At 32.4% G+C, this 25,565-nt stretch overlaps 1 protein-coding gene across 1 annotated transcript; it reads left to right on the forward strand.

The window, feature by feature from the left end:
- The first annotated feature begins 208 nt into the window (after positions 1 to 208).
- Positions 209 to 23,850, forward strand: LOC147063851 (uncharacterized). Its single transcript, XM_085959102.1, has 11 exons — positions 209 to 220; positions 1,090 to 1,215; positions 2,263 to 2,388; positions 6,836 to 6,961; positions 8,531 to 8,656; positions 9,741 to 9,866; positions 13,981 to 14,106; positions 14,995 to 15,120; positions 15,659 to 15,784; positions 16,927 to 17,005; positions 23,737 to 23,850. Exons 1-10 carry the CDS (start codon positions 209 to 211, stop codon positions 16,987 to 16,989), a joined length of 1,083 nt encoding a protein of 360 aa, XP_085815228.1. The 3' UTR covers positions 16,990 to 17,005; positions 23,737 to 23,850.
- Positions 23,851 to 25,565: the final 1,715 nt, after the last annotated feature.

Genomic DNA, 25,565 nt, shown 5'->3' on the forward strand with positions numbered 1-25,565 from the left:
CTTAGATTGTCGTAAAATAAATTAAGGTTATTAAGAAATCTTTTTTGATCTCAATTGGTCGATTTAGGTGTCAGTATTTGCGGTCATATATGAATGACTCTATTGTTGTGATTTTCCCACAAACTTAATTTCCACTTATCATCTGTGTGACAGTTTCACCTAAACGTCCAAACTGTCAAGGTCGACGTTTTGGCCTTTGTTCAATATTATGTCGTCGATGGTAAAATTGAAAAGACTATTTCGTCATGTATCGCGTTTTATTTAGAGCTCTATTTGCAAATATTTGTGTGATCCTCGAAGTATATCAACTTCTTTATTTTATTCATCTAAACGTATGCATATAAAATCCATTAAAATGCAGAGTGCTATATGCAGCGCTCGAAATGGAAAGCGCGTACATATCAACATAGCATATACCAGTGATTCTCAACTGGTCCGCGTTAAAATCCTTAACCGTAAAAAACCACCGTATTTTAAATTTTTGGTTAGATATTATCATTGCGTCATAGTTAATATTTAAATAACGAGAGTTTTACGAGGTAAGAATATTTTTGAAGCAACATGGAATGAAGGAATAAAAATGAGATAGGTATCAGTTTTTCATTACTATTAAAGTTTATAAAATTTTCATGGTGACGTTGAAGATACAGTGAGAGCTGATTGTTTTTTTAATTTTTTTAAACGTATTATATTTTGACAACGTGGAAGTGTGGTAATAGTCACGATTCATCATGACATATCCGATGTGTAGGCAATAAATGGATAAGGTCTTTTAATACATAATATTATAAAAATCATAGTAACTTAGGTACATAATAATAATAATATGTATGTATGTCGCAAGTAGACTGGCGAGTGACAGGGATTCTTGGAGGTGAAGTGTGGTGTCCATATACTTCAGCTTAGGGGCGGACATGATCTTTTCAAACTACATATATTCCAAATGTATGAAAAAATAATGTTAGAATCTCAATTATGGTGTTTTATTCATTAAATAAAAAAATCAGTATATTATTGCCATGATGCATGATTGTATCCAAAAAAGTCTACAATAATTAATATAATAAAAATATTTAAAACACCTTTCAGGGTAAACATGAAGAGGCGGAACTCTACAATCAACAAGCACTGAAGATCTACGAAGTGAAATTGGGAGCAGATGATATTAAAGTCGCCGACACCAGAAAAGATTTGGCATTATGTTGCTTCAGAAAGGTACAAATAATAATGTACATTTATCTTAGATTAGCGTAAAATCTTATGGGATGCATTTGGAATCAAGTAAGACATGCGTCGACGCACGCAAATTGCAGTGTTGTGTGTCTTAGCCTTAAGACAGTCATGAGAGGCCGTGCTTACGTTCTTACGGTTCACATTCTGGGATAATTAACTGTCTGAATACGATACAGCACGTTAATTATCACTTTTTTTTAGAATTCAGTGATAGGTTAGAATAATCCTGGTTTCTTAAGCTGAAAAAGGCAATACTCGTGAATTTGCTACTTAGAAATATTACCTAGTAGTCCTATAAATGATTCACGAAATATTGATCACCGATTATAAAATTGAGAGCTGACGAAGAATGAGGTGTTTTTTTTAAACCTGTAGTTTTTCGTTTAGCTTTTATCTAGTACCTGCCTACATAATGGACAAAATAATAATTGGTTGGTGTAACGCGTTCAATTGGGTGTAAACTCTAATTAACTAAAATTCTAAAAGAGACACTCGAAAATTTGAAGTGAAACAAAAGTCAATACAAAGTTACTGTTTGCAATGTCGTAGAGTGCCATGCAGAACCAAGGTGTCTGTCCCTAAGATAGGCTTCCATATTTAGTTGGCGGCGACATCTGAGATTACGTCGAGTTTTGCGCGCCTGATACATAATTATAATAATATGTACCTATGTCGCAAGAAAACTGGCGAGCGACAAGTATTCTTGGAAGAGCCGTGTGGTGTCCATATGCTCCATCTAAGGGACAGACATGGCCGATGAAGAATATTCTATTTTATTTATTTTTTTGATCGTATCCGATCCGAATTTGTATTAACAGATTTTGTTTTTTACGAGAAATGGATGTCAGCCACTTGCTCAATCTATTAGGTCCATACTCTGACACACACATTTATTCTATATTTACCATGATATATTATGTTGTTTATAATGGTTTAATATATTATTGTCTAAAAGTCCAGTCTTTCTCATTAAATGTATTCAAAGAAGTCTACAATTATTATAATAAAAATATTTAAAACATCTTTCAGGGTAAATATGAAGAGGCGGAACTCTACAATCGACAAGCGCTGAAGATTTATGGAGTGAAATTGGGACCAGACAATCCAAAAGTCGCCGACACCAGAAAAGATTTGGCCTTATGTTGCATCAAGGAGGTACAAATAATAATGTACATTGATCTTAGATTATCGTAAAGTAAATAATGATATTAAGAATCTTTTTTGATTACATTTGCTCGAATTAGGCCTCAATAATTGAGGTCATATAATATGAATGCCACTATCTTTCCAGTATTGTTGTGATTTTCCCACAAACATAATAACCACTTGTCATGTATGTGTGAGAGTTTCACCTAAACGACCTGAATTGTTAAGGTTGACGTGTTGGCCATTATCACTATCGATTGCGAAAAAAATCTGAAAATGCAGCTCAACCTCAGCCAGGATTTTCTGTACGAATTCAAAAAGCCATGACAGCAGCAGAACGTATGCCACTTTATAGACTACAAAGTTGTGTGGCTTGATTCCCGGACTCACTGAAGATTGGCCAAAAAATCCGACAAAAAGTTGCTAGGCAAGTAGCTGCAATTCAGATTAGTAAAACAGCAGTGCCTATCAGACGGAGATCTTCAACTATTGCTCTAAAACTATTAACGTTAAGCGTTCACATTTACCTCTAGTTTTCGCATGTACAACGACTATTCATAAATCACAAGGGAGCACGTGCCCCAAAATTGTTTATGAATACGATAAAAAACATCCATTGTCATTAGTTTATGTCGCTTTGTCACAGGTAACAAGTATTGAAGGTTTATACATTACAACAAAAGAAAACGATAAGACTTTTTTAATGGCCAAAGAAGAAATTTTCGGTTAGGTACATGTTCAAACACGTGTGTTACCATGATCTTACTCCCTACTTCATTTATCGTTTGTCAATTTATGGCTACGGCCGTATGTTGTAGCTTAGCCACTGGGAAATTCCAATAGAAAGGGTGTATTTTAAAAAAATACTACCTTATTCTTAGGTCAATAATTATTATAAAGCAAACATTATTCGTAGAACGTTTATCACATTTGAATGGTCAAAGACATAGCTTATAATCAGTATTTTTAAAAGTATCTTTAACTGTGTAAATCTTGCCCATTTTTTGAATAATAAAATGCCTAATTCTTGTCAAATTTGGGATCACAGAGATTATCAATATAATTTTTTATTGTAAATATTTCACTAAGTATAATAATGTCGACATAAAGTTTACTAATGGTTTTATAAATGCTTTAAAAAATTAATAAATATAAAAAATCTTAACACTACTTCACATGGACGTACTGAAATATGACTATATTCTAAAACATTAGAGCGAGAGGTTTAAAAGAATACTATTTTATGGAATAAAAATACTTTATGCAGTCATTAAATGTTTAAAATAAATATAAAGGATAATAAGGCTTTAAAATTATGTAAATAGATTATCTACAACGTTTAAGGAATGTCCAGGATCATGCTTTGAAAATAGCATAAAAGCTCCATTTTGACGTACGCTGAGCATGTCCCTCCTTTATCAAAACTTTATTAATTGTATTAAATATCTTTCTTCAATTTATTATTTTATCGTATTTTCTACTTATTTGTTTTGTTTTTGTTTTTAATATTGTTTAATAATTGTGTAACAATAATTTAATTGTGTATAGGTAAATTAATATCATTTTAATTTTATTATGCTTTTGAATCAAAACTTTATTAATTGTATTAAATATCTTTCTTTAATTATTTTATCGTATTTTCTACATAAGTATTTCTTTTGTTTTTGTTTTGTTACACCAAAGAAGTATAACTTCTAACGCGCGTACATAAGTAGAGTCTCTGTCGCGTAACCTTGCCATTTGGAATAGATGTTTTTGAATGAAAACGTGAATAAACCAATCGAGTGCTTGGAATTTTCTAATTCAATCATACGGCGTACGTGTGTAAACCATTCGAGTGCCCGGCTTTTACTAATACATTTATATGGTTGCGTATACACACAAATCCTTGTCACTGTGTACAATGGCAAGGTTACGTGAATGATAGTCTACAAGCAACAATATTTAAAAAAAAATCTAGTCAACATTGGACAAAAAGATTATACATAATACTAGTGATCTAGATATTATCTAAATCTAAATATTTCTGTATTTTTGCGATCACATTGTAGGTATATGCATGTGCATGGAGTACACAATGTAATTAATTAACTAATACGCCGCGCCGCTCCTGTTCTTTTTTCCACATATTTTTATTTTGTTTTCGCTTTCTAGACACTCCATTGATAGATGCTGTTATATTTTTGACTAAATCATTCATTATGATTAAAAATATAGCAAGATGAATAAAACGATGAACTGTCACATTGAGAGTAATTTGATGAAGACGCCATTTGTAATATTTAGTGCTCTTCTAATGGTCGACTTAAAAATGCGCAAAATCAACCAAGCTTTACAATTTAAATAATCTGATGTATGGACGCTTTTTGTACTACATCAAGATTTTAAATATTTTTTTTCGTAGGCTTTTGACGGGTTTTGAAGCCATAGAATGCGTACCTCAATAGGCTGTAAACACGGTGATAACCCAAAAAACTAATACGATAACAAACAACTTACTGTGAAAGTCTAATATAAGTAGGTACCTACGTGTCTGTTTGAGTGGTTGTTATCTTAAATATTCGATGTTAGTTGTAGGGATTTTCTTATGCTTTGGGTCAGTGACGTCCCAAGACAAAATGCCACCCCTAGCCAGCGCACCCCATTTTTATACAGTATTTTTTATCATACTTGTATCTCTCCAATATTTAAGAAATGTGTTGTGTGCAATAGCGGCTGGTCCATTAGGTCAATTGGTCAATGACCCTCCAAAAATAAACATCTTACAATCTATGTAGGTTATAATCTAAGATGTAGGTACAATGTATTATAATAATTATCGGCTAACACGTCAAGGCGAGACGCACACGGACGAACGAACTGTGTGTATAAAATTCAAACAAAAGGAATCCGCTCGGTCGCTATAATTTGGGCATTTGGAAATATGCCGGAATAAAATATTTCTACCTATTTCTCTTTCTCTCTCATTTTCCATATGTGAAATGGAGAAAACACACATTTCGCCAGTCTTTTTTTAAATTTGTTTTTACGCTGCATATGCAAGATTTTCGTCATTGTCCCAGAAAGAGATAACAATACATTTTTCAGTGTGTTAAGGGAAACAGGTATAAAACGTTGTTCTGTTATTAATTATTATTGCCTCGCGATTTCATCGAGCATGTATTATATTACCTACTAAGCATGAGCATGTATTATATTACCTACCAAGCATGGTTTCAACCGTATTATTTTTTATATTTTTATTATTTCAAACTTCCTATTGTTGTCTGAAAGTTTCATATTATGCAATGTCATTGTTTGTTTTGTAATATTATAGTACTCAACCAAAAATAGCTTTTTAGTTTAGTTTAAATACAACCTTTGACTAAAACGCATTGACTGCATTCATTGTATTAAACAGTTAAACCATTGTATAAAAGTAACCCTTTAAAATGTAATCTGCTATATTAATCGTAAAAGTTACCTTCTAATAAAATCAGTGGAAATATAAAAAGTGTTTATATATACATGATCCCGCCATTTCATAACAGTACACAACACTTTTTCTGATAGTGATAGTTTAATGAAAAAGCTACGGAGTTTTTATTAAATATTTTTGATTGTTTGATGTGAAAATAGACATTTTTTTTTAAGGTTAAGTATGTATCTATCTTTTTAATCTAACTATCTAACAATTTATATCACTTCTTTTATAATGTATAAAAAGCCAATTTGCTATACGTCTTTTAAGTGTACAACGAAAAGGCAAATTAAAATAATATAAAACTGACCTACCAAATCATCGAGCATAGAGCCGCCAATGGTTGTGTGGATACAATACTACAGAAAATATAGATATCACTAAAACATACAAAGTTAAATTATTTAAATATAGAAAGCGAGTCAACGTAATATAACTAAGACATTTACCCAAATCACCAGAGCTGAGGCCTTATTAGGTTGATATTTCTGACACATTTGGTTTGTACTATTCAGCAATACACAGATTTATTATTTTCACTATGCTATTATGTACAACGCATAAACAAAATAATTTTAGCTATTTCTATATATACCAAATGATTCTCCTCGATTTGCCGACGTTCAAGTAACTGCCGACCCCAAGTGACGCTTAATCTGCCTACCCCCACGGGACGTCACTGCTTTGGGTAGTATTTATACTCAATTTGTGAAAAATACGCATGTTTCGAAGAATTTGGTATAAATTAATAATTTGTATGACTGATTTGAGGTTTTTTCGAGGACTCCTTTAAATTTTATATCGAATCGATTGCGTCATCTACGCGTCATCAATACTAATAATAGTACAACAAAAGTTTCTTTTTCTATATTTGCTATGATATATCTATTTCATAATGGTTTAATATATGATTGTCTCAAAGTCCATTCTTTCTTATTTAATGTATTCAAAAAAATCTATACTTAATATAATAAAAATATTTTAAACATCTTTCAGGGTAAATATGAAGAGGCAGAACTCCACCTTCGACAAACGATAAAGATCTTCGAAGTGAAATTGGGTCCAGACGATCCAAAAGTCGCCGACATCAAAAACATGTTGGCCATAACTTACCGTGAACAGGTATTATTGATATTATTGTACGTTGATCTTAGATTGTTGTTAAATAATCCAAGGATATTAAGAAATCATTTTTGATCTCAATTGCTCTAATTTGGTCTCAGTTTGTGGTCATATATGAATGACTCTGTCTTTCCAGTATTGTTGTGATTTTCCCACAAACTTAATATCCACTTGTCATGACTGTGTATGAGTTTCACCTAAACATCCTAAACTGTTAAGGTCAACGTTTTGGCCATCGTTCAATATATTGTTCAAATCGAATTGACTATCATAATATGACGTATCGCGTTTTATTTAGAGCTCTACTTGAAATTTGTGTGATTCTCAAAGTATATCCACTTCTATATTTTATTCATGGATTTATTTTTATTTTTAAATTAAATCCTCTAAAATGTGGAGTCCTGTATGCAGTGCTCGAAATGTAAAGCACGCACATAAAAAAGTAGCATACACCAGAGATTCTCAACTTATCTTATCACTTATCTATTAAAGTTTATAAAATTTTCTTGGTGACGCTATTGATGCAGTGTGCGCTTATTGTTTTTTTATTTGTTAATCCTATTAGATTTTGACAACGTCGGAAGTATGGTAATACGATATAAATCATGTATCCGAAGTGTATACAATAAATCGGTAAAATAGATACTCTTTTAATATATATTATTAGAAAATTGTTAGTTAATTACCTAATAATTAATATTGAGGGTAAGGTTTCCATGCATTGGTAAGGAGTGTCACATTTAACAAAATTAAAAGAGTATAAAATGTAGGGAGGAATTCGACTAATAGATATAACTTTTCGGAGTGGATTCCGTGTTTGTTATCTTTTGTGAAGTACAATCTCTAATTGAGTTTTGTGTATCTTATTGAAGATTTTAATAAGATGCATTTGGAATCAAGTAAGACCTGCTTCGATGCACGCAAATTGCAGTGTCGTGTGTCTGAGTTCTAATACGATCATTAATGGCCGTGTTAAAAATGTCACTCCTGTGGGTCTATTCTATACTAATCGACCGCTAATGTAATAAAGTGATAAATACAACGGCTAACTAGGGTGGGTTTGTATCAAAGTATTAGCACTTATTGTAACAATTACAATAAGTTGGTTGTAATTGTTGCAATAAGTGCTATAATTTAACAGCACCTCACTTGGCTGTGATAAAATTTAGAGAGAGATAGACAGTTTTGACTGCTTAGAGGGCTAACTTATTATAGCTATTATAATATCTCAATACAAATATGTAATAAATACTATCACTTCAGCGGTCGATAGTCGCCTTGTGTATAGAATAAACCCGCTGATGATTCTCATCCTGGGATAATTAACTGTCTGAATACGATACATTGGATTTTAGGATAGGTTAGAATAGTCTTGCCGCATAAGCTGAAAAAGTCAACACTCGTGACTTTGCTACTTAGAAAATATTGGCTTAATAACCTTAAAATGATTTACGGAAATTTGACCACGAATTATAATTGAGCGCTGACGAAGAATTATGTGTTATTTCAAAAACTTAGTTTTTCGTAATGTTAACGTTAATATAATAAAATATTTTGAACATCTTTCAGGGTAAATATGAAGAGGCGAAACGCCACTTTCGTCAAGTGCTAGAGATATATGAAGTGAAATTGGGACCAGACGATCCAAAAGTCGCCGACATCAAAAATGACTTGGCCATAACTTACCGTGAACAGGTACTGAGATACCCGGGGTTCCAGCGGCTAGCTCAGGTGTCCATCGAACCCCGGATTCACAAAAAAAGAGATATTTTAAATTGAGGAGAAATTAAATGAAACCACGTCTGTCTCGTGCGTAACTTGGTATTATCTTATATTTTACATTTTCTTTACACGTTTACATATTTTGTTTTAACAATAAGTTTCGCAGGTCCGTACATGTTGGAAAAGGGACGCTCACTAACTTTCTTTTTTTTCCAAATTTCGCATACCCACGCCGTCCAGCAAAAAGGACTCTCGTGATTGGCCAAATTTTATCGCGTGATGCTTTTGATTTGACGAATCACGAGGACCACCCCGGCGCAGGCGCGTGGAAATTTGAACGTTGCCGGCAAGCGCGGAAAAATTTATTATATTTGAATAAGTACTTATATTTAATCTTAAAATTATCTCTTTCATCCATCATCATTTATACTTTTTTGAAGGCCTTTACTTATGAATAAGAAAAATTACGTAGTTGAGCAAGGAATCAGATTAGATGTTTTATAAAGCCGTTTCTAGAGGTCAGGGTTACGTTTCGACTTATGACTACTAAATGATTATTTTACACCGGGAGAAGCCCGCCTGTAACAGGGGTGTATCAGTACGAACAATTATTGTACATTGATCTCAGATCGTCGTAAAATAAAATAAGGATAATATTAAGAAATCTTTTTTGACCTCAATTGCTCGAATTATGTCACAGTACTTGCGGTCATATATGAATGACACTGTCTTTTCAGTATTGTTGTGATTTTCCAATAAACTTATTATCCACGTTTCATGTCTGTATGAGAGTTTCACCTAAACGTCCTACATTAACTGTAAGATCGACGTTTTGGCCATCGCTATATGTTGTCGTCGAAGGTAAAATCATAAAGAATCACATGAATCGCGTTTTATTAAAATCTCTACTTGCAATTTGTGTGATTTTTTTAAATATTTGCCATGATCTATTTTATAATGGTTTAATATATTATTGTCTCAGAAATCACTCTTTCTTATTTATTGTATTCAAAAAATGTTACAATTATATAATAAACCTATTTTAAACAACTTTCAGGGTAGATATGAAAAGGCGAAACTCCACTGCAGCCAAGCGCTCAAGATCTATGAAATCAAATTAGGACCAGGCGATCAAAAAGTCGCCGAAACCAAAATCTACTTGGCCGAAACTTACATTGAACAGGTACGAACATTGATGTCTTTTCATTGAACTCCTCGGCGCTATTTATTTTGTAAATTTTAATTTATCATTGACGCATAATTAATATTAATAGGCATCTAAAATATCTAAAATTATGTGATTAAATTATAGGTACACAACTTTGGATATTTTATAGATAGGAAATATATTTTTTTATTATTTGGTTAGGATGGGAATAATGAAGTTTGTATTTATCGAGCGTTCATCACTACAATGTACAATACAAAATTTGTCATTGATAGGGAACCTTTTTTTTAACATACGGTAGGTGAATTTTAAACACAGCAAATTTTTCTATGATAAAATTAGGCAATCTCATAATGTATATAAATAAGTACAAATATCACCAACAAGTTAATATTAATTTAAGTAAACAATCGAAACCGACGTTCTCTATAAATTTTTTTTATTCAATAATATGTACCTATATTTTTTACTGTCATTCAATTGAAAATTTACGCTAGGATAAAAGCGCTTGTATATCAAAATTATGAAATAAAATGTGGAAAAAGTAAAAAACATAAAAACCTTTTATTTTCTAAAAGTGTTTTTTGAATGAAATATGTAGGAAGGTACCTGCCGTTGCATGTCATGAATCATGTGTCTTTCCACGTTATATATATTTAAATCAAATAATAATACCTCAGTAGCGAAGGGTGGAGGTAGGCTGTTAAGATCCACTATATATAGTGCACACTAAACTTTATCAGGTATTAGTATTTTTTTCATTGAAATAACACCACAATTTACAGAAGCTGTTGTTTCGTTTTTTTACTTCAATTAAACCCTGCGAAACCAAGCCATAATAGATAATAGTAAAAAAATACCTATCTATAAAATATCTAAAATTATGCAATTAAACCATACATAACTTTGAATATTTTAAAGATAGAATAATTTTTTTTTAATCTTTTATAGTTTGGTTTAGACAAGGCTGAATGAATTAAAAAAAAACAACCAACAAAATGTGTAATGATATTTATTCTTAATCCAACGAAAACAAATAAGTATGAATGAAAAGGTATGCACAATTTTGTCGTAACGCCCAAAATATACCAAAATTAGTATGGTTTGGTTTAGGCAGGGTTTAATTGATTTTAAAAATCTAACCAATAATATCTGTAAATTGTTCAATAAAAACAAATACGTATGACTAAAAAAGTTTAATGTGCACTAATTATGGCGGATCTTAACAGCCTACCTTCACCCTTCGCTCCTGTAATACCTAAATACATGATTGAATAGAACGGGCGTGTGTTCCTTTAGAAATGAACGTTAGCCTGCATTTTATCTACTTAAGGTCTTATAACTAATTTAATCACGGTAAGTGGTATAGTGTGACATTTCGGATTAGTAGATATAAAATATTCTAAATCTAAATAAATTAACGTTTAGTATATTTTAGTTAGTTATAGTATTACTTTAGGTATATATTAGTTGGTATTTGTATGTATCTATATTAGTTAAAGGTACCTGCGAAAAAGCTATTAGATATAATATAATTATTAAACAACGTATTCTATACGCATTGTATAAAATAAATGGTTTGTTAAAGCTGCATCGACTAAAGAACATAGTTTATTGCGGCAAGTAATTTCTTTATGATTCAACGTTAATAATAATACGTAATAATAATAATAGTATTGTATTCGACGACCGACATGTGATTATTATTATATTATTATTAATTAGACGACCTTAATGAAACCGCACCATTTAAATTAAACCGCCTAACCCAAAATTGGTTTTACCTTTCACATTTTTGTACTGTGTTTTCGAAATATATTTAGAAATTGAACGATCTTTTGACTTATAGATATGAAATTTTCGGTACACGTAGGAGAAGGGTGTACAAAATGGCATAGTGTTTAGTTTAATGAAAAAAAGAATATCAAAACGTATAATTTATTATAAAAACGGAGCACGAATAAAGTAAAACTACTTTAAAAATAAGAAGTAAAAACGTGTAGTTAAAAATCATTTCACCCCTCCGGTTGTACAAAATGGCAAACGACATAAATATTTGTCAAAAATAGAAACAAAAATATATTATCAAATAAAAATTTCATATTTTGACATTCAATTTCCACTGGAAAAGTAGTCATAAATCTTCCAAGATGTTTATCTCCGTTTTTATTGTTTTATTTCTATTTAAAAAATGCCTTCTTTAAGTTCTTCCATTCATTTTCACAGCTAAAACTGCCTGATTTATTTTCATTGTATCCCATGTCTCTTACAGAGTTTTACGTAGGTAATTTCGGAACATAATCTTTCAGAAACAATAAAATCATAAATCACATAATATGCCGTTTTAGTCTACCATAATGTATGCCATTTTATCCCAATCAAATGAATTTGGCAAATTCGTTAAAAAAATGCAGTTTACACTTCAGTAATTATGATAAATTTACATCGTACATGAACACTAATAACGGCTACTTAAGCTGGTTTATATATATATAGGTTTAATAATATAAAATACATGTAATATTACCTTTTGTCGACAAGCTGCAAAAATATTCGTTTGGTTCACAAATCTTTCCACTGTATCTTCTTGTACGGCTGTTTTGAGTAAACTCAATATGGCTGAATATTTAAAAGAAGGGTCATGCATTGTTACTCAGCTAGTTGCATCATGTTAGACTGCACCATTTCGCCAGTAGAGCAAAAGTTTATTTTTCCCCACTGTGCCATTTTGAACACATTTCCCCTACTATGAATGATAGACTATTAATCCTTACATCGCTGACAGCACAGCTGTTGTATCCTCATTTGGTGGCCATTATATATAATTAGCATGTTATATAAACGTGGTATTTAAATAGTAATTAAATGTTCCGCGGTGAAGCGATTAAACGTAATAATTAACTCAAATCATATAATTTTGCACTTGTGGCGGTTTAGTTGTGATGGTGCGATATGAATTCAGTGGCTGCCATAGCCACTGCAGTGTAGAGTGGCTGGATTCTTCGGTGGCTCGACACCGGAATCCCGTCTGTGAGAGCTCTTACTTACCTAATAATTCATAATAATTGTAAGGTTCGCATGCATTGCTTTATCTTTTATCATGTAGAATCTCCAATTGAATGTTGTATATTTTAATGAGGATTTAAATGGGATGCGTTTGGAATCAAGTAAGACCTGCGTCGACGCACGCAAATTGCAGCGACATGTGTCTGAGACCTAACCTGGTCATAAGTGGCCGTGTTAAAAACATCACTTCTGACAGTTCACATCCTTGGATAATTTCTGTCTGAATACGATACAGCATATTTATCAATTTTTAATTGGAGTTTTGTTATATGTTAGTATGGTCCTGCTGCATAAGCTGAAAAAGGCAACACTCGTGACTTTGCTGCTTAGAAATATTGGTAGACCTATAAATGATTTACGGAAAATTGACCACCGATTATAATTGAGCGTTGACGAAGAATTAGGTGTTATTTTAAATCCGTTGTTTTTCGTTTACCTTTTATTCTGTACCTACCCAATGGATAAAATAATAATCGGTTGGTGTAATCCGGTCAATTGGGTGTGAACTCTAATTATCTAATATTCTAAGAGACACTCGAATTAACCCATCATTATTTCTTGAAGTGAAACAAAAGTCAATACAAATTTATTGTTTGTAATGTCATATAACCATGCAGAACCACATTTAGAAGTGTAAGTCCCTAAGACAGGCATCCATATTTAGTAGGCGGCGACGATAGAGATTGCGTCGATTTTTATGTATGCATACCTGATACATAGGTAATAATAATATGTATGTCGCAAGAAGACTGGCGAGCGACAGGGATTCTTGGAGGTGCCGTTTGGTGTACATAATTTATGCTCCAGCTTAGGGACAGACATGGCCGATGAAGATTATATTTGATGTGTTTTCAAACCAAGTTCATTGTGTCAGAATGTTACCTTCTCAATTTTGGTGATTTATTCGTTTAATAATAAAAAAAATCAGTTTATTATTCTATGTTTATCATGATATATGTATTTTATAATGGTATAATATATTATTGTCCATTCTTTCTCATTTAATGTATTCAAAAACATCTACAATTATTATTATAATATAAATATTTTAAACATGTTTCAGTTTAAATACGGAGAGGCGGAACTCCAATATCGACAAGCGCTTGATATCTACGAAGAGCAATTGGGACCAGACCATCCAATAGTCGCCGACATCAAACACAAGTTGGCCATAACTTACAGTAAACAGGTACGAACAATTGCATTGTACATTGATGTTTCGTAAAATAATATAAGGATATGTAAGACTTTCTTTTGATCTCAGTTGCTCGAGTTATGTGTCAGTATTTCCGGTCATATAAGAATGTGACCGTCTTTCCAGTATTGTTGTGATTTTCCCTAAAACTTTTTATCCACTTCTCATGTCTGTGTTAGAGTTTCACCTAAATGTCTTAAACTGTGACGGGCGACATTTTGGCCACTGTTCAATATTTATTGTCGTCTAAGGTAAAATCGAAAAGATTTAAGAAGAAAGCAAACCACAAAAACGGAAAATGACGATGGATGATTTTTTTTGGTAAACTTATTATCTGAAATTAATCAATTATAACGGTATTTCACATGTTCATTTAGAAAAAAACACAATTACAAGAAATTAAAACAGATTTTGCCAATAAATTAGATACAATTTCATATTTATTTTGGAACGTAAATGCTCCATATATTATTCTACATCTTTCGAGGAGTTCATTTTAATGTATGTAACTAAACAAAAAAAATACACAGTTTTTTATCTCTCCTGAAAAATTTGCTTTCTGTCAGTTATGGGGTTTTCGAAATGACCAGTTCAAATATAATTTGAGGTGAAACAAAGGTCAATACAAAGTTATTGTTTGTAATGTCACAGAGTGCCTTGAAGACCCATACTTTTTTTACCCTAACAGAATGTTACATTCTCAATATTGTTAAATTTATTATTCGTTGAATAATAAAAAAATTGGTTATTATTCCATATTTTCCATGATACATTAATTTATTTTATGATGCTAAAATATATAACTGTCTCAAAGTCCATTCTTGCTTATTTATTGAATTCAAAAAATGCTACAATTATTATAACAATTAAAACAACTTTCAGGGTAAATATGAAGAAGCGGATCGCCACTATCGACAAGCTCTTGATATCTACGAAGTGGAATTGGGACCAGACGATCGAAAAGTTGCCGACACCAAAAGAGATTTGGCGCTATGTTGCTTTAAAGAGGTACAAACAATAATGTACATTGATCTTACATTGTCGTAAAATAAAACAAGGGTTTTAAGAAAACTTTTTCGATCGTAATTGCTCGAATTAGGTCTCAGTATTTGCGGTCACATTATATGAATGACACTGTCTTTCCAGTATTCCTGTGATTTTACCACGAACTTAATATGCACTTTTCATGTCTGTATGAGAGTTTCACTAAACGTCCTAAACTGTTACGTTCGACATTTTTGCCATTGTTTAATATATTATCGTCGAAGGTAAAATCGAAAAGACTATCAAAATATTTATCGCGTTTTATTTATAGCTCTACTTGCAATTTTTTTGATCCTCAAAGTATCTAAACTTCTTTATTTTATTCATGGTTTTAGTTAATCGAAAAGAAAATATTTAATTATTCTATATTTGCGATGATCTATGTATTTTATGGTGGCATTATATATTATTATTGTCTCAAAGTCAATACTTTATCATTTAATGTTTTCAAACAATTCTACAATTACAAAATAAAAATGTTTTAAACTACTGGTACTTTCAGGATAAATATGAAGAGGCGGAACTCTATTATCGACAAGCGCTAGAGATATACGAAGTGAAATTGGGACCAGACAATCTAGAAGTCGCCGACACCAAAAGATATTTGGCCTCTTCTTGCTTGAAACAGGTACAAAAAATATAAATATACATTAACGGCCCACGTGTGACCAAAATGGAGATTGTATGCTATTTTCAGAGCATAACCCTGGGCATTCCTTAAACGTTGTAGATAATCTATTTATATAAATTTTTAAGCCTTTTTACCCTTTATATTTATTTTAAATATATTATGATGACTGCATAAAGTATTTTTATTACATAAAATAGTATTCTTTTAAACTTCTCGATCTAATGTTTTAGAATATAGTCATATTTCAGAACATCCATGTGCAATGTGTTAAGATTTTTAAGGTTTATTAATTTTTAAACGCATTTACAAAACCATTAGTAAACTTGTTTACTATTTAAATAATAGAAATATACATGATAAAAAATTATATTTATAATTTCTGTGATCCCAAAATTTGACAAGAATTAGATATTTTATCTATTATTCAAAAAATGGGCACGATTACCACATTTGAAGATAATTCTAAAGATACTTATTATAAGCTATGTCTTTGATCATTCAAATGTGATAAAAAATCCTACGAATAATGATTGTTTTAGAAGGCCACATCTGAGATTGTGTCGACTCTGTATCCATGTATAATCTTCGTCCTATACCTAGTAGGTACCTAGTGAATTTACAGATATTATACAGTGGTTCAAAACGATGCCATTTAAAATGCAGTGAAGACACCTTTGATTAGGTTGAGCTAAATAAATTATGAACTCTGGGTGGTGTCTATTGCCAAGTGCGTCTAAGTTAATCTATAATCTAGCTTAGATAGTTCAGATACTAATTGTAATTAAATGGTCATTTATTGCTATCTTCAATAATATGCATGCGGCGTATTTTGGATATTTCTTACGGTGCATGCATGAGGAATAAATAGACCGGGTGGTTCGTGGAGGTGGGTATCCACAAAATGAGGAACGCAGACTGTTTGAGGCTGTTTTACACGAAAAGTTATGATGCCAGCCATGGAAGTTGTCTAGGCCCACATTAATCGCATACATAACTTTGTTATGTATGCGGGCAGCCATGTTATATGCATATATACGCCTAATAATTGAAAGTTACTATAGTTTTAATTTACCCCCTGATATCCTAAATAAAAAGTAAATATTAATAGTACTTACCTATGCAATTTGTTTATTCAATAGGGCAAACTCAAGGAAGCGGGAATTCTATATACACAAGTTTCGACTAGAGCTCACGAACCGTAATGCGGTTCAAACGATGGTAAGGAAAACAAATCAAATACAATATTATAATGTTATGGGACCAAGGGCCTTAAAGAAGTCAAGGGTGGGACTATATTGCTTATCACCACGCAATGCAGTGGGTCCGGTATCCATTAGACCCTTGGATCCGTTTTTAAATAATTTTATAAGTACAGTTAAATTCTATGTACATTTTCATATTACATAATGTCGAAACATACATTGAAAACACGCCCGGAGAGCAAATGATCCATTCTATTGTGGTAATACCGATATTTTTTTTTTACACAATTATATGTAAAACTGTGCAGCTTTTGCTTTTTTTGCATCTTACAGCAAAACGTAAAAACCAAATGACCACCGAAAAAACATATATTTAATATAATATTTCGGATAAATAGATTATCTGCTCAAACATAGAGTAAGAAAAAATATGACTAGATAGAGGATATCGTCTGGCTTAGGACGTAGGTACCAATCGAAAGGGTTGTTAGGAGTGCCCAGCACCCGATGGTAGGTTTCAAGGAACGTCAAAATCCCAGATTTTTTTTCATAATAGTATTATAAATACTCGTTGAGTCGCTGCTTCATAACTGTGGGCTCCAGCTCCAGGTTGAAAATGATGTACTTACTTAATATATTCCAAAAATATAATTTTTACATATATAATCAATTTAATATAATATATCACATATTATATTATCTTTATATTATGACGACAAATCCGACTATGACTTTTTGAGTATACTTTTGTCTCAAATAGACGAATCAGAAAAGAATATTATGCGTCTCTCTAATTATGTATACGGATTCGATCACAGCTCCTGGATTAATAATTTCTTTTATTCCTGCATTATATTATTATGATGACGTCTCATAAGGCTGCGCGCACACGGCAAAGCGAAGTTTCGGATTCATCCGCCAAACGACGTTTGCGTTTTATTTGCGAGCCGATTGCGTTTTATTTGCGAGCCGATTGCGTTTTAAATGCGTTAATATTTCGACAATGCTGTCCAAGAGAAAACACGGTTTTCAAGGGGATTCATAAACGCCTTTTTTTGAAACTGCACCCTGCTGCGAGAGTATTTATCTTTCATTACAGTGGCGTACAAGGATAAATAAATCAATATAAAATCAGTACATAATATTGCATTATATCTACATTTATTTTCCCACTATTGCTTCTTTTGGAGCTGGACTGTTTTATATCGAAAGCGTTTTGAAAATTACCTATTGTTGAGCCTATTATATACCATCATCATCAATACTATCGACCGAGGGTACTTGATGGAGTTTGAATTTAAATTCTAATTGATTTAAGTTTTGTACTATTATTATTTATTAATAAATTATTAATAAAGATTTTTTTTATCCTGTTTGCTCCTGTCCTTGGAGCGTCGACAGGCTATGCGACATATCGTATGAGGTATCTCAACCAATCCCGATCGACCTGTATACATCACGCGATGTATCTAACCCTTTAAGGTTGACTGACTAATATTATTATAATTAATACTACTTATTTAATATTATTATTATATTTGAATGGTAGCTAGGAGGAGGGTTACTTACTTATTCAAGACCAGCTGACTAATAGACTGGAGGGCGATGATCCGGTCTTTTCGTACCCTAGAGGGGCCGTTTGCTGAAGGCAGACAGTTCTGTCGGTATTAATAGGTACAAGTTATCTATTTAGCCGCTACAGTACCATATTCAATTACATATTCAAAAAAAGTTGGTAGTTATGAATTCAAAACACCTTTCATAAAAAATAGATTGAAATATTAGTAGGTACACTAACACGAAATTACCTGATATAGTCTCATTACAATAGCTATCTTTTTAATATGTAGCTATTGAATTTTAAGCAATAATATTCTATTGGAAATATGAACAGATTTTAAGGGGAGATATTTCAAATGTTTATGAATAATATGTTTTAAATGTTTATTTAATAAAAGATACAATAGGTATAATAATATATTACATTGTTCTAACAAATTATATAAGTACAAAAAACCTATAAAATATTTTAATTAAATTATATCTGTTTTCCCCATTGCATTAACGCCACTGTGAAATTCTTGATGACACTAATTAAGAAAGAAGGAAGATTTTTTTAATTTTTTCGGACTAAAGTAATAAATTATGTCATACAATATGTGCCTTATTGTGTTCGACAAACAAGAATTTATTTATTGCACTATCCGAAGAATTCAAAAAAAACTTTTTTTTGTCGCCAGTGGTCGAACTAAGAAAAATAAAATATAAAAATATAATATGTAAACATTACCTACAAAATTATTAAGTATTTCTTTTTTACCATTTTACCTATATTTATTTTTTCCACTATTGCTTGATTTGGAATAGAATTCTGTTATATTATATCGAAAGCGTTTTTTAATTTGATGATATTTTCATAGTGTAGAAATTATTTTTAATGACTTTCATGCGGATTTTTGTTAGCTATACGCAAATGCAGACATAGTCCAAATAAGCATTAAGCATTCAAGTGAATCTTTCTGGTTGCAAACAATTCATCATGACTTCGACAACAATAACAATACAGAACATGATAAAACAGAACAGCCAGGTTTTCTCCAGGTGTTCTGTTTTGTCACTGTCCTGTTTTGTCATGGAACCATTTTTTCATGAATGAAGTCATTATGAATAATTGTATTAATATGTATATTTATATTTGTATATAAAACCAGATCAAATGTTTCTAAATTTTGCGTGTAAACAATGGATTAGTTGATTTGAAACCTTTAGTAAGTAGGCATTATTGAAAATACAAAGATGGCAATACCTACCTACTTTAACTTTTACTATAGATAAATGCTGTTATTTAATTCATTTAGGATATTAATGATTTTTATAGATAAGTACGTAGTAGCGTAAAGACCCAATGGGTTGGGCGAATGGTTAACAAGTGACAACATTCTTTGTAAAAAGTTTATTTATTAATATAATTTCCATTCAATGGAGCCCAATGTATTGCGCTATGGAGCAAAAATGTTAATTATTTAGCTAGTTCCAGTACAAGCGATTGTTTAATACCTTTCAGACTTGTTAATTGATAATTTTAACAATAATGATGCACTATAGATTTTTTTTTGTTTTTAATACAAGTAAATAATTTGGACAAAACTAAAAAATAAAGCAATTATTGAAAATTTTTAAGAACTTTTCAACACTTAACTACATATTAGACAATTTTGACATAGGCACTTCTTTTACATAGATCCAGATTTATAATTCCTTGTGTAATATATTGGAATCATGTAAGTATAGATAATTGATGATTTTTATTAGTAATAATATGTAGTGCCAGCTATTTATTGGTGGGAATTAGGAAAACATTATATTAGGTAGGTATATCTATAAGTCATAGTAGTAGTAGTATAGTCACTAATTGAATTTGACAGTAGACTAATTGAATTAAAACTTATTGTAAGTAGGTGTTATTGAAAATACAAAGATAGCAATACCTACTTTAAATTTAAAAAATAAATGTTTTTACCGAGGTATACCTATAGATAAATGCAGTTATTATTTCTTAATTCATTTAGGATAATATTGATCTTTATATATAAAGTACGCAGTACCTACCAATATGTCCTAAATATAATTAAAAATCAAAAACTAAAATGTAGTGTTTTGAAATAAATCAATTACAAATCCGTTGTATTTTGGTGGTGATATTATGGAGACTGCATTTCATAAAAAAGACAAAAGACGTTTCCAGATGGTAATGATTTTGTATAGAAATTATGTCAGTTTATTGTGTAGGTTTCTTCTATTATTATTGTGTGCACAAAAAACATTTGGCGACTGTAATATACCTAATATCCGGAGTTAGGGTTTATAAATAAATGTACCTACCTTCCTATATAGATAAATGGTGTTATTTAATTCATTTTGAATACTACAATACAAAACTACATATAAATAATATAGCTACCTATATGATATAATTGTATTTATAATATACTTACCTACCAATTAATTGTCTGCTGTGTGTCCCTTGTACGAGTATTACGATGGTTTTATTACGTAATGTTATACGTTATATTTTGACATGAATATTGTAGGTTAACCGAAATTAAAACTACATTGTCCATAATATTATTTTAAATAATAATCAAGAAAAATAATAAGAACACACATTTTCTATAGTACTATAATAAAATTTAAACATCTTTGGTAGTTAATTAAAATAAAACGCAATAAGCCACATAAGACACATTTAAAAAAACAACGTGTATTTTGGTACATCCGCGGCATCGAACCCACTCTTCATAAACGACCGCTCCCCCAACTTGGGCACAAATATTTAAAATTAAAGTAGGTACTACGTACTTATCTAGAAAAATCAATAATATCCTAAATGAATTAAATAACAGCATTTATCTATATATACCTATGTACCTATAAACATTTATGTTTTAAATTAAAGTAGGTAGGTATTGCCATCTTTGTATTTTCAATAATGCCTACTTACTAAAGGTTTCAAATCAACTAATCCATTGTTTACACGCAAAATTTAGAAACATTTGATCTGGTTTTATATACAAATATAAATATACATATTAATACAATTATTCATAATGACTTCATTCATGAAAAAATGGTTCCATGACAAAACAGGACAGTGACAAAACAGAACACCTGGAGAAAACCTGGCTCTTCTGTTTTATCATGTTCTGTATTGTTATTGTTGTCGAAGTCATGATGAATTGTTTGCAACCAGAAAGATTCACTTGAATGCTTAATGCTTATTTGGACTATGTCTGCATTTGCGTATAGCTAACAAAAATCCGCATGAAAGTCATTAAAAATAATTTCTACACTATGAAAATATCATCAAATTAAAAAACGCTTTCGATATAATATAACAGAATTCTATTCCAAATCAAGCAATAGTGGAAAAAATAAATATAGGTAAAATGGTAAAAAAGAAATACTTAATAATTATGTAGGTAATGTTTACATATTATATTTTTATATTTTATTTTTCTTAGTTCGCCACTGGCGACAAAAAAAAGTTTTTTTTGAATTCTTCGGATAGTGCAATAAATAAATTCTTGTTTGTCGAACACAATAAGGCACATATTGTATGACATAATTTATTACTTTAGTCCGAAAAAATTAAAAAAATCTTCCTTCTTTCTTAATTAGTGTCATCAAGAATTTCACAGTGGCGTTAATGCAATGGGGAAAACAGATATAATTTAATTAAAATATTTTATAGGTTTTTTGTATATAATTTGTTAGAACAATGTAATATATTATTATACCTATTATATCTTTTATTAAATAAACATTTAAAACATATTATTCATAAACATTTGAAATATCTCCCCTTAAAATCTGTTCATATTTCCAATAGAATATTATTGCTTAGAATTCAATAGCTACATATTAAAAAGATAGCTATTGTAATGAGACTATATCAGGTAATTTCGTGTTAGTGTACCTACTAATATTTCAATCTATTTTTTATGAAAGGTGTTTTGAATTCATAACTACCAACTTTTTTTGAATATGTAATTGAATATGGTACTGTAGCGGCTAAATAGATAACTTGTACCTATTAATACCGACAGAACTGTCTGCCTTCAGCAAACGGCCCCTCTAGGGTACGAAAAGACCGGATCATCGCCCTCCAGTCTATTAGTCAGCTGGTCTTGAATAAGTAAGTAACCCTCCTCCTAGCTACCATTCAAATATAATAATAATATTAAATAAGTAGTATTAATTATAATAATATTAGTCAGTCAACCTTAAAGGGTTAGATACATCGCGTGATGTATACAGGTCGATCGGGATTGGTTGAGATACCTCATACGATATGTCGCATAGCCTGTCGACGCTCCAAGGACAGGAGCAAACAGGATAAAAAAAATCTTTATTAATAATTTATTAATAAATAATAATAGTACAAAACTTAAATCAATTAGAATTTAAATTCAAACTCCATCAAGTACCCTCGGTCGATAGTATTGATGATGATGGTATATAATAGGCTCAACAATAGGTAATTTTCAAAACGCTTTCGATATAAAACAGTCCAGCTCCAAAAGAAGCAATAGTGGGAAAATAAATGTAGATATAATGCAATATTATGTACTGATTTTATATTGATTTATTTATCCTTGTACGCCACTGTAATGAAAGATAAATACTCTCGCAGCAGGGTGCAGTTTCAAAAAAAGGCGTTTATGAATCCCCTTGAAAACCGTGTTTTCTCTTGGACAGCATTGTCGAAATATTAACGCATTTAAAACGCAATCGGCTCGCAAATAAAACGCAAACGTCGTTTGGCGGATGAATCCGAAACTTCGCTTTGCCGTGTGCGCGCAGCCTAATAAGGATAACTGCCTGCTGACAAAATAGGATAATTGCTTTGTAAAAATATAGTGTTTCTGCGTTGGTATATAAAAACACACTGTTAATCTAAATATCAGTATGATTTTACTTACAATAATGTAGCAATTTGACAGAATATTAAAAAAATTAACACTAATTTCCTATTAAGAAACATAAAACACTGTTTATTGTTAAGAAAGTATCTATAAATTTGGTAGGGACCATTATATTCATGTTAGAAATGAACTTTTTTCAAAACACTGCCTTTTTACTTAGCAGGGCGGTGAAAATTTTGACATTACAATCTCCGTATAGAATTAATTACACCTAATTTGCTTTGAATAAAAATATATTAAAACCAATATGTATTCGTTTTAGGGTTATAGCTCAGGCAGTATTAATGTTGAGATGGAGAGTTAAGATGTGACAAGCGAGCATGATATTCAACCAGCCATCGAAGATACTTTCGTAGGATCTCCTGATGAGAAACCTCTTCAGAATCGGCCTCAATGCTGTATTATCGACTGCGAGTTTTTGAAGTTATATATTTTGTCGAGGAGACAGACCCCGACCTAACCGAGGACCGCCAGACTGACTACCAAACCCAAGACAGGGTAGTCAAACGATCCGTGCGGTTGGACAAGCGCAATTTTATGAACTGGCAAATTGAAGCGGCAGAGGAGGCAGCAAGCAGAAATGACACCAGAAAACTCTTTCGAATCACTCGCGAAGTCTACGGCAGGCAACCACCGACTCCTGGAGCCATTCGTGGTCCCAGTGGAGCAATAGAGTCTGACGCAGAATGCGTCAACAAGATTTGGAATAATCATTTCTGCGGAGTGCTGAACCGCCCACCCCCTTTGGATCCCTTTGACATATCTGCAGAAGCTTTACTTTTGGACATTCCCCGAGCGATCGACATTTCCGATTGCCCGCCCACGCACACCAAGATAAAATCGGCTGTGAAAAGTCTCAAGATTGGAAAGGCACCGGGGGGAGACGGGATTCATCCTGAATTCCTCAAGTACAGCCTGAGCGCAATCCTGCATCCTATGTTTCATCTGGTGACAAAGGTGTGGGAAGAAGAGCGCTGTCCAAGGGACTGGGTGAACGGTGAAATCATCACACTTAAAAAAAGGTGACCTTCTAAGCTGCGACAATTACCGAGGCATTACGCTACTCAGTGTTCCGGGAAAGATTTTGGCAAACATCCTCTTGATGAGAATAAGGGACCCAATAATGCACGTCCTCAGGAAAAACCAAGCCGGGTTTCTACCTGGTCGAGCGTGTGCAGACCAAATCCACAACCTTCGATGTCTTCTCCAGCAGAGCCATGAGCTGAACAGTCCGATGGCTTGCTGCTTTGTGGATTATGAGAAGGCTTTCGACAGTCCGCACCGCCCCTCTCTCCGGATGATACTGGGAGCATACGGGATCCCTCCCAAGATCATTGCCATAATCAAAAGCCTGCACGAGAATAGCGAATGCTGTGTCAGAATTGGAGACACTGTCACGGAATGCCCCGATCGAGGCATACCTGTTACCCCCGCAGTGAAGCTATGCGACCTGGAATACGCCGATCACGTTGTCCTATTCGACAACTCAATCGTGGGCATTCACGAGACAATCGACAGGTTGCATAACAACTCCTCTCGCGTTGGTTTGAAAATCAACGCGAAGAAAACCAAGGTCTTGTGTAATAGCACCTGTCCTGATCCAGATTTCTCTCTGATAAGCAACGGACAAAACATCGAGAGCGTCGACAGCTTCAAGTACCTGGGGGTACACATCACGGGAGATGGAATTTTGCAGAAAGAGCTGGCTATCCGAATCGGAATGGCTGGAGCATCATTCAATGATGAATCGATGCGGAATGTCTGGGACTCACAATTGTACTCGGTCAAAACCAAATGCCGCCTACTCGACGCTTGCATTATGACGGTGCTGCTTTACGGTAGCGAATCATGGCACCTTACGAAGGCTCAGAGCAACCATATACTAAGCTTCAAAAACAAATGTTATGACTTTAGGAGCAACGACTAGATAAGAGAACGCACCAAGCAGCCTCTCATCACGCTGAAAGTGAAGAGCGACGTTGGACCTGGCTCGGCCACATGCTGCAGATGCCAGAAGAGAACTTTAACCTGGCTTGCCTGTTCTTCAAGCCGACCGGATTCCGGCGTCCTGGAAGGCCGCTAAATACAATC

Source organism: Rhyacophila brunnea, unplaced genomic scaffold (assembly GCF_057557595.1).
Source record: "Rhyacophila brunnea isolate RB1 unplaced genomic scaffold, BYU_Rbru_1.0 scaffold_8, whole genome shotgun sequence".
Lineage (NCBI taxonomy): Eukaryota > Metazoa > Arthropoda > Insecta > Trichoptera > Rhyacophilidae > Rhyacophila > Rhyacophila brunnea.